Source organism: Bos mutus, chromosome X (genome assembly GCF_027580195.1).
Source record: "Bos mutus isolate GX-2022 chromosome X, NWIPB_WYAK_1.1, whole genome shotgun sequence".
Classification (NCBI taxonomy): Eukaryota; Metazoa; Chordata; class Mammalia; order Artiodactyla; family Bovidae; genus Bos; species Bos mutus.
This window is the reverse complement of record NC_091646.1, coordinates 86,966,030-86,977,614: the sequence shown is the minus strand read 5'-3', so window position 1 is coordinate 86,977,614 and position 11,585 is coordinate 86,966,030. Positions and strand designations below refer to the sequence as shown.

General features: G+C 34.3%; 1 protein-coding gene across 8 annotated transcripts in view; it reads left to right on the top strand.

Annotated features, from left to right (window-relative positions):
* The window catches only part of KDM6A (lysine demethylase 6A), a 179,868-nt gene that overhangs the window by 141,106 nt on the left and 27,177 nt on the right, over positions 1-11,585 (top strand). For all 8 annotated transcript variants that reach the window (XM_070366135.1, XM_070366141.1, XM_070366139.1 and 5 more), the window contains 6 exons: positions 5,220-5,349; positions 6,631-6,736; positions 7,282-7,487; positions 9,819-9,883; positions 9,957-10,031; positions 10,558-10,706. In XM_070366135.1, coding sequence (XP_070222236.1) covers positions 5,220-5,349; positions 6,631-6,736; positions 7,282-7,487; positions 9,819-9,883; positions 9,957-10,031; positions 10,558-10,706 — 731 coding nt within the window. The remainder of the gene's footprint in view (positions 1-5,219; positions 5,350-6,630; positions 6,737-7,281; positions 7,488-9,818; positions 9,884-9,956; positions 10,032-10,557; positions 10,707-11,585) is intronic.

The window sequence follows — 11,585 nt, the reverse complement described above, 5'->3', positions numbered from 1 at the left end:
GACATGACAGACTGTCAGCCATTCTGAAAGAAGCAGCCATGTTCTGCTAGGCTTGGAAGGATGGGGCCTCAGAAATTAGGAAGAAATTAGTCTCCTCCACCCCTCCATTCAAAGGATTAGGCGGAACTTTACTGGAGGACATACATACAGATTCTTAATGGTCTTTTCATTTTGCATGGCACATATCTAGGTTTTTTCCCATTTACTCATAATTGTTGTCCTCTTTATTTATAAGTGACTAAATTTGAATGAAAGTCAATTAACACGCTCTTAGGGCTTCCCAGCTGGCGCAGTGGTAAAGAATCCACCTGTCAGTGCAGGAGACGCAAGAGATGCGGGTTGGATCCCTGGGTCAGAAAGATCCCTGGAGTAGGAAATGGCAACCCACCCCAGTATTCTTGTCTGGAAAATTCCAGGGACAGAGGAGCCTGGTGGGCTACAGTCCATAGGTTCGCAAAGAGTTGGACACGACTGAGCACAGTATAGCAGCAGCAGTTAACATACCTGAAACAAACACAAGAAAGAACTCTGAAGCATTTTCTAGTATATTAAATTTTGTGTTTGAACTCTACTGTTATAGTGGATTTTAAAAAGAGCTTTTTTGTTATCTTCATAGATTGCACTTTTAAAAGTATAGAAAATATACACATTGGTTCTAGTTGTCTACATTGACTATTTAACATACCTTTTAAAATGCTTTTTAAAGTTCAAAATAGTTCTCACCATCTCTGTAAATGCAGTCATTGTGTGGTTGTCCTTTCTAGTATTCAGAGTATTTTATTAGAAAGTACTATGGAAGTGATACTGAAACTTTAGTACAGTACTGTCAATACCTTATGGTTCTTTTTCTTTGAGAACTATTTGAGTTTGTATGTTTAAAATACCTTCTGATTATGTGTCATATTCCATTGCTCTTCATTATTTTCTGTGGCATAGACTAAAGCACAAATTACATCTTTTTCATGTTTTATTAGAAAATTGTATTCCCTATTGGGTCCACATTGCTAGCAGCATTTTTCTCGGTGGCCTACAACATGATAACTTCTGTAATTAATTTTATCTGCCCTATAAGATTTTCTGCATGTTCAGTGACTTAAAACCACACTGGATGATCTCTAAATCAGACTAATTTCTTCTAAAGTATATGTGAGATTCCTGGATTTCTAAATTATGATTCTTTAGAAAATAAGATTTTAATGTCAGTCATTCACTCAACTCTGGGCCTAAAAACAATAGATGTGTTTTAGTATCCATATCAAGTGCAATACTGGTCTTTCCCTAGATGCAGTGCCTTGGCTTACTGCCAGTTTGTACTGCCCTCTACCTGCTCTGCACTCAGCTGCTGGGGCCTCTGTCCCGTTTCCTAGATAGTGCTGCTACCACTGTGCTGGATCAGGGTCTTGCTCCCTTTTCCACTCTCTCTAGTCTTCAGGATAGTTGCTAGAAAGTGGGGGGAAATATAGAGGTCCAAAACTGACATTATGGACTGTATGGGACCTAATGGTATTCTGGAGAGGAATATTGTCAGAGTTCCATGGCGGCACAAGTTACAAACAGTATACAATAGCAGTTACCTTAAGTTTTCATTAATAAAGTCTTAGGCTGTGGGTAACTAGGTGTGATTTGTGATTATAAAAGTATAATACTAAAGATTATACTTTTTCCTCTCAGTTTTGAGGTGTGTGTGTGTGTGTGTGTGTGTGTGTGTGTGTATAAATTCATTTCAGAATTTTAAAGTACATTTTTTATAGAGATTTATTTTTATTTTTTAACTCTTAATGACAATTTGCCTTATTACAGAGACTTGATTTGTGTGTGTGTACACATATATATTGTTAAGTAGCTAGATACATCAAAACAATACAGACCTCTGGGGTTGCTTGGGTTATTTCAGTAAATCTGGGCCTCAGTTTATCTAATGAAGAGGCAAGAAAAAAATGCTCTGATAAATTGGAGATAAAAATCTTCTGAGGCTTAGAGAAAAGTTAGGATGGCAAATGGTAGTCATATTGTTTGCCATTTCTGTTCTGTTGATGGTATCCTGAGCTGAGCAGGGGTCCAGAACTTAGAAGAGGAAAGTGACATAGATGGAAGAGACTTGTTGTTTATGGTCTAGGAACTTGATAACCAAAGATAATTAAAAGTATAGGCCAGTTTATCTACAGAGCACTGTTCATTTCTCTACCAAATGATGAGAGTAAATTTGAAAGTAAATTTAAGCCAAGATTTAAGCCTGCCAGGTTCCTCTTTCCATGGGATTCTCCAAGCAAGAATACTAGAGTGAGTAGCTATTCCATTCTCCAGGAGATCTTCCTGACCCAGGGGTTGAACCTGGATCTCCCGCATTGCAGGCAGATACTCTACCGTCTGAGCCACCAGGGAAGCCCATAAAATAATTGGGCAATGACTAAATAGCGTAATCTACATTGCTCAGGAAAAGAGTTTCAAAATGGGAGAAAAGGATTTAAAATGGGATAATGTCTAAATCCTTTCCAGCACCTGCTTCTTTAACTTTAATGCCTTTCTCCACTTTGGATTATTAAACATATATATATATTTGGATTGTTATAGTAAATACATTATTTGGCTTGAAGTATTATGAACAGTGTTGGCCACATACATGTTCAAAAGATACAAGTCTGTTCCTGTTAACCACATCTCTGTTGTTTAGTGTTTTCAGTGGACAAAGGTTATAGTCACTATATAGAAGCTACCTATAACAGTTCCTTAAGGGAAATTGCTGTTTGTTTCAGACTTGTCCTCACTAGGCAGGGAGTCAGTGTTTGAAATATAGTTAGAAACTACTAACTACAGTTTGATCACATAGTGCATTCTAACTACCCTCTTATTTTCACATATGTGGTTAGTTTTTAAAGTGTTCGATATTTTTAATCTGACTCTTGTTGAGTTCATCTTACTGGTCAGTGCTGTACGTCATCAGAAGGCAGTTACAATACTTTTGCCTCTTTTTTGGTTTACAGTTGAAATTGCAGCATCCAATGGCTGAATCAGTTTCAGCTCTTAGTCGTGCCTCACTTTTTTTCTCTTAAAGGCTACATCTTTTATTTACTTTCCCATTTGCTTTTTTCTAACTTTTGTTATAGAACTGTGCAAATGATAGAAGCAGAATTCTGCTGACTAATCAAACCCTTTATTCTTGCCTCATTTCTCAATGTCCAAACTGTTTTAGAAGCTTAAATTTTTGTGTCATGTTTAATTAGCATGAGATATTATTTTATGGTACAGATTTAATACTTGATCCATATCCTTAAAACACTTGGTCTAATTCCTCAAAATATTAATTATGTACTATACAGTACATCCATCTCCTCCTCTGGCAAACAAATTTTATGTGTTTGGAGTGAAATTTTGTTTAAATTCCGAACAGTGTTTGATACATGATTTAGCATGAAAACTTATTTATGTGGCAATTGTAAGTGAATATTTTATCTTGGCATTGGTTTAATGATAATATTTGAATTGTTTCTTTAGTAGTCCCAGCCAAGCAATTTCTACTGCCGTGGAGTTCATGAATTAGTACCAGTTTTATACCTAAATTGAAGATATTAAATATCATGTCTGTCTTTAAATGTACAGATACACTGTGGAGAATTATTGAAAACTGGTAATGAGTTGAATATTCATTTATTTTACCTCTAACCTTAAATGTTAGTTGAACTTAGAATTTCACTTTAATGACTATTTCACATACTTTTTTAAAAGAGTCAATTATTTTAAACTTACTTCATTCTTTGATACCTATATTGAACTCTTATTTTTACTTAGAGTTGTAGTTGAAAAAATTTAAAAAAGCGTCATCCGTGATGCTATAGTGTAACATCTCAGCGAAATTTCAGGCCTTAGTTTTCATTAGTGCCAACGAGAACAGACTGGTTTGTAAGGTTTTTCCAGTGCTACAAAAGCTACAAAATTCTACTGCTAGAAAAACATAGCAAAATAAGAAAAAATCAATTTTATTTCAACCTTTATTGTTTATGATGAAAAATTGCTAGTTCCTTCTTCAGTAAGTAAAATTACTAAGTTTTTAAACTCTATCATAATTACGATTTTCAAATTCATCTGAAATTTTAATATGTTAAGAATATTTGATATTTTAATGTAATGATTAGTTTTGAACATGCAGTAATTGAGTGAGGTAAATTAGTTAATCTGGAATGATTTGAAAGCTCAAAATTATATCTTGCTGATTTTCTAAATTGGGTAGAAACTTAGAGAAATAGAAAATACCTTTCTTTTTCTTCCTTATACTAAAAGAATTGCAGTTTGGGCATAATTTTACCATATTTTAACTTATAATTTAATTAACATACCATCATTAAAGAAAAAGAAACACCAAATATTAGTAAGTAATAGCTATTATAATAGAATGGGTAGGAACTATATGCTTCATTTTTTAAAATGGTGTCATTTGCTATAAAATACAGTAGGTTGGAGTCTTGCCGAATTTTGTCAAGGAGTTTCACAGAAAATTCTTTCCAACATTTGAGAAAAGATCTTTTCAGGTTTGAGAATTGTCACAAAGATATTCTTGTTATGGTTACTGAGATGAGACATAGGCAGAGAGATTTTTACTAATTATCTAGACCTTTTTTGGTCAAGTTATTGTTTAACATTTAATGGAAAGCATCTGATGATGGAAGATGGTGAGGAAATTGGGGTTTGTGTTTGTTCTTTAAGTAAAGAAAAATTGGAAAAGACCAACAGTATAAGGAATATCATCAATAATTCATGTATTATAGTATTTCTTCTGGCTTCCCAGGTGGTTCAGTGGTAAAGAATCTGCCTGTCAATGCAGAAAAAGCAAGAGACGTGGGTTCGATCCTTGGGTCGGGAAGATCCCCTGGAGTAGGAAATGGCAACCCACTTCAGTGTTCTTGCCTGGAAAATTCCATGGACAGAGGCTTCTGGCAGGCTGTGTAGTCCACGGGGTTGTAAAGAGTTGGACGCGACTGAGCACACAGTATCTTTTCTATTATTTTTCTTCAATGGGAGATAGCTTGATTCCTATATTTACTGAAGTATTTACTAAAATGAGTAATTGTTCTCAGTTTTTTTCCTGGTGGATCCAAATCTTATGGATTTGTTCAACTACCCAGTAATTTAGTTAAGACTTAATTCAGATTTTTTTTCTGTGTTCTAAATAAATGTACAGCTGATTTATTCTCCCTTTTTTTTTTGTTTTTGTTTTTGTTTTAAAGGAACCTAGGTAAAAATGGCTTATCTAACAGTAGCATTTTATTGGATAAATGTCCGCCACCAAGACCACCATCTTCACCATACCCTCCCTTGCCAAAGGAAAAGTTGAATCCACCTACACCTAGTATTTATGTGAGTCTGAATTGACTGACTAGAAATAAATCAAACCAGTGTTTGCACCTACCTGTCTTTCGTAAGATCTTGCTTTAAATCAATATGGATGCCCTTTAGGAAGCATTAAAATTATTGGTGGCAGCTTGAATGTTTTGGGAGAAAACGATGTATTCAAAAAGATTTTGTAATAGCATTTAAAACTTGCCTTCTCAGACATTAACTGTAATTATATTACAGTAGCGCGAAATACTTTTTTTTTACTACCCCTAATTTTTAACAGATTTAGGCAAAAACCACTTAAAAAGTAACTTTTTTGAAGTAAGCTGTGTTTTAAATCTGCATTTTACTAGTTGTAAGAACCTTAACATTCATTCTGTTTTAACCATCTACCAAAAAAATACTTACCTTCCTCAAAAAAAGGTGTTGAATATAAAATGCAATGATAGATATGTCATTAAAAGACTTAATAGATTATTTAGAACTGAGGATTAGTTTTACTTAATAGACATTTAGACATCTTATATAGGAAGTTGATAAGAGTTCAGTCAAAGCAACTCTTACTTATCTTTCTCCAAAATAGGTCCTCCTACCCTATTTCTTTCCATCTTCCCATTTCCCCACTTCTACCCCAAATGAAAAGTTTTATTGATTTTAAACACTGATTTTTTTTCTCTCCTTTTTAATAAAGATCGCATAACATAAAATTTATCATCTTAACCATTTTTAAGTGTATAGTTCAGTGGTATTAAGTATATTCTTATTGTTTAAACCAGTTCTCCAGAACATTTTCATCTGGCAGATCTGAAGTTTAATACTCATTTAAAAAACAGCTCCCTCTTCCCTGGTCTCCCCAGCCCCTGGTAGCCATCACTCTGTTTTCTATTTGTATGAATTTGGCTACGTTAGATACCTCATGTAAGTTAAATTATGCACAGTTTTTCTTTTTGTGACTGACTTATTTTCATTTAAAGTGTCTTCAAGATTCATCCACGTTATACCATGTGATAGGACTTTCTTCCCTTTTAAGGCTGAATAATATTTAAACCGTTTTGATTTTGAAGTTTAAATTTCATCTCACGTGTTTTGTGCAAGATATAATGGACAAGAGAAATGTATGTGGTTACTATCTAATTCCAATTAGAATCAAAAGACACGGTGATAAAATACTATAAAATATAAAAAATAGAAGTAATAGCACATAGAATGCATTATTTATTTAAATTGTAAAAATGTGAATTTGACATAATTTCTAAAAGGTCTGCTTTTATAGAGATCTAACAATATATTTTAATTTTGCAGTTGGAAAATAAACGTGATGCTTTCTTTCCTCCATTACATCAATTTTGTACAAATCCAAACAACCCTGTTACAGTAATACGTGGCCTTGCTGGAGCTCTTAAGTTGGGTAAGCTTTAAATAAGAAAAAGGAAAAGTATGTGTATTTCCTTTACTATCTATTAACTTCTAAAGCACTAGCAGAAACTTTTTTCTATTCTTTTGTTGTAATTTTTCACATTTTCATTTTAATATTTTCCTGTCTGAGAAAGAGAAGGAAGGAGGGAGGGAGTATTACTTTTTTAATTCTGCTTTTATTTTTATGCTGTTACATAATTATGATTTAGGTTGACTAATAGAAATTTTTAATGTAAGATTCAGGTAAAACTTGATATTACTATTAAGTAGCCTCCTAAATAGTTCTTCTCACTTTCAGAGATTGAATAAATGAGTGAAACTTCATTCCATGGCCCCTTGATTTTTCTCCCTCTGTTGATGGCATGACAGTTAGGTCCAGGGCTTCAAAGTGTGCAGAGGCCCTAGTGTTTTAGGGGAATTAGATAAGAGTACCATGAAACATTTTTCTTTTTTACTTAAAGGAAAAATAAAAGCACTTTTAAAAATATTATTCCAAATATATTTTTATTTATTAACTACATTTATTTATTTATGAAGACCTGGGACTTTTCTCTACCAAAACTTTGGTAGAAGCTAACAATGAACATATGGTGGAAGTGAGGACACAGTTGTTGCAGCCAGCAGATGAGAACTGGGATCCCACTGGAACAAAGAAAATCTGGCATTGTGAAAGTAATAGATCTCATACTACAATTGCTAAATATGCACAGTACCAGGCCTCCTCTTTCCAGGAATCATTGAGAGTAAGTATTTACTTACTGAAAATTATTTTATTTTGAGATTGTTATTTTATTTTATACTGTTTTGCTTTGAAAGGAGCTTTTGTAAGCATCTCATTATTTTATTGTTACATAAAATAGTTTTTATTATTCTTATTTTTATAAAACTTTATAAATGCTATCTAGTTCACTCTTACTACTAAGTCTAAGCAAACGTATGGGTTGATAAATACTGTAACTGTCTAGTGAGGTGTCTCTGTTATTTCTGGGATATTTCTATTTAAAGAAGTGTTTTTTAACCTTGGCATTATTCACATTTGGGGTTGGATAGTTCTTTGTTGTGGGGAGCTGCCCTGTGTATTGCAGAGTATTTACTAGCTTCCCTGGCCTCTCCCTACTAGATGTCCATAGCACACCCCCTATTCCCTATTCCCTATTCCAGTTTTGACGATCAAAATGTCTCCAGACATGCCAAATGTCCCCTGTGAGGCAGAATTATCCCTAATTGGGAACTGCTGATATTAAAGGATAAACTAAGCCTCAAGTTTGCTATATGCTTCAGAGTTGTTTGTCTTATGCCTTCCCATTAAACTATCAGGTTAGTATTATCTGATACATAACTCTCCCAGGAAGCATTACCCATCTCAGTCTGAAAGAGAAAACTCCAAGAGAGACGTAAATTATTTCAAAATACACAGAAAATTAAGGAACGAAACTTTGAAAAATAATCAGGATTGCTATTAAGATTCATAGGCCTTTCAGCAATGAAGCATTACTAAAATCCTTTAGGACTGAAATGAGAACTTTGTGAATTCTCCTACAAAGTGAACATAAAACATCCATAAAAGTGACTTTATTAAATGTATTACTGAAACACTTATCTGTCTGTACTAAGTTGTTCTGTACATATCCCACAGCTGAAATTTAATTGTTCCTGCAAATCTTTTATCTGCAATTCATTAGATTTGCTTATCTCTGTTTAAAATTCTGCCCTGAGTTCACATTTTCAATCTAGGCAACATTTGTACCTGCTAATCATATGATTGTGTCCCTTTCTCACTACCACTCCCTATATCATATAGAGAAAGTCATCTAATAAAAACTATCCTGCAACTTATATGAGTTGCAGTAAATTTGTTGTTCATATAAATCTCTCTAGTTCAAACTTCTGAGATACTTCAACTCCATGGTAGTATTATGGTCAGAAAAGAAATAGATAATAAGCAGGATTCAGAGATCATCAAGGGAATTTTTGGAAGAAGATGATGAGAGGCAAGTATTTAAATAGAAATTGATCCATAATCAAAGAAACAATGGTTTTTGTGTGTGCTTTGGATACATGTGAAAAATTTAATAAATGTTTATAAAGCATGTACATTTAAAGGGAGGGAGGCAGAAATGTCACTAAGTATTGGAGAAGGCAGTGGCACCCCACTCCAGTACTCTTGCCTGGAAAATCCCATGGATGGGGGATTCTGATAGGCTGCAGTCCATGGGGTGGCTAAGAGTCTGACAGGGACTGATCGACTTCACTTTCACTTTTCACTTTCATGCATTGGAGATGGAAATGGCAACCCACTCCAGTGTTCTTACCTGGAGAATCCCAGGGACAGGGGAGCCTGGTGGGCTGCCGTCTATGTAGTCACAGAGTTGGACACGACTGAGGTGACTTAGCAGCAGCAGCAGCATACCTAAGTCAGAAATTGTAGAACAGAGGTAAAAAGATACCATGTCAGTGACAGGAAATCATAAATAATAGTAATATTTGCATTGAAAAGCTCTTGTATTTGTCCAGCATTTAATTTACTTGCTAATGTTGTGTTTATAATTCACGTATAATTCATTTTGAGGGAAAAAAGATTTATACCAGAAATAACTCTCACATATTTGTCCATAATAAAGAATAGAGAAAATCTTACCCTCTGCCTTTCCATATGCATTGCATACATATATAATTACATATACATGCGCACTTCTGTTAGTTGAGGAAATTTATAATCAAGGCTGCCACTTCTGGGCCTCTCAACCTAAGTTTCCTCTCTTGAAAGTGGGGAGGAATGGAGCAGGAACTACAGGTTTTCTCTATAGAGAATCAATGGTTTTTCTCCTTATAGGAGAATATTAGTAAGGAAGACTATGTGGCTGGTGGAGGGGGTTAGATACCATGCCCAGTGAGTTTTGACTTTGCCTGGCTTTCTATTTAATGTGGTCTTTGAAGAAATTTTCATGTGAGAGAGGTCTATAGAAACTTAGTTTCAATATTCCACCATTGATCTGTATGTAAACTTTTCAATTGTATGGTAAAAAGGTTGCAGAATAAATACTAAGCTGGAATTCTTTTTGCTTAATCTACAGGAAGAGAATGAGAAAAGAAGTCACCATAAAGACCACTCAGATAATGAATCTACATCTTCAGATAAGTAAGTAATTTGTAATGTCCACTTAGTATTTCTGTTTAAAAGGCATGTTTCTAATATTGTCTCTCTCTCTAAGTTCTGGGAGGAGAAGGAAAGGACCCTTTAAAACCATAAAGTTTGGGACCAACATTGACCTGTCTGATGACAAAAAGTAAGTCTTTCTAGTAGTGTTTCTGTTAACTGATACAAAGAGGTGTCCTGTTAGCATGACTGAGAATTGTCTAGTTTCCTCTTCTGTTTTGTTCCTTGTCATTTTTCTAAATTAATATGCAGGTTTTAGCCAAATTATTTCTGCTAGATTTTACAATTATTTTCTTTGACTTAAAACTCTTGTATACATTTTCAAGACCCTTCTGTATGTTGTTGCACAATCACAAAATTATAATTATATAAAAATATATTTGTAAAATAAAATTATACAATTATAAAAATAAGGAAGTCAGTTTTTTTCTTTAATTTTTATGCTTTTTGTTAGGATGTTTTCTTTGCAAAATTTAAAAATTTAAGTATTCCAGAGTTTTCCTATGCAAAAGTAAAATATTTATAGATTTGATTGTTTGCAGGAAGTAAAATATTTATAGATTTGATTGTTTTTCTGATTGGAACATAAGGTTCTTAAAGTTTTTTACTATACATATTTATAGCAGGGTTTCATTCGATCTGTTTTTTTATTGCAGGTGGAAATTGCAGCTACATGAGCTGACTAAACTTCCTGCTTTTGTGCGTGTTGTATCAGCAGGAAATCTTCTAAGCCACGTTGGTCATACCATACTGGGTATGAACACAGTTCAACTATACATGAAAGTTCCAGGAAGCAGAACACCAGGTAACTTTTATGAACTAACACTTGACACACAAATTGATCAAAATGTGAACCATGCAAGAGAGACCTGGATTCTTTTCATTTATAATGAATGAAACTGGTAGAGTTGTTTCTGTTACAAGATATGACTCTTGAACTGAGCTCAGATTATTAATATTTTTCCCCCCTTGGTAGTATCTTTTTAAAAGTGTAATATCCCTGAAATAACAACAGTGTAATCTGGAAACTTGATCATTGGAGTATTCCTGGGAAAAGAAGTCTCTGTGACTTAAAGACTATTTTTGATCCCATCTACTGCAGAGTGGCAGGGTTGTCCTGAACTTTTACCACAATCATGATAAGAAATATGTTTTATATTATGGCAGTGCAAAACCAGTTTTTTGGAATAATGTATTTTCTAATCCATTGCCTTCTATTTCATCTAACAAAGAAAGTGTATGTTGCAATCCCCTTGTTGGATTGCAGTGTACAGTTTACAACAGCACTTGATGTGGAGACATTACTAACCTCGTCCAGGTGTCTAGTCCAGATTTTACCACCAACTAGGCTTGTCACTCGGAGAAGGCAATGGCACCCTACTCTAGTACTCTTGCCTGGAAAATCCCATGGGTGGAGGAGCCTGGTAGGCTGCAGTCCATGGGGTCGCACAGAGTCGGACACGACTGAAGCAACTTAGCGGCAACAGCAGCAGGCTTGTCACTTTGACAAGTCACTTTTCTTCTCTGGGTCTTTTTTTTCCATTTGTAAAATGAAGTTATGTTAGTTTTAGACTTAGAATTCCGTCCAGCACTAATATATCATGTTTTTTGTGCTCCTTTTGATTGATACGAAATTTCAGAGGGTGATGTTCAAAATATTTAACAATTAGGATGGGTGTTGGTG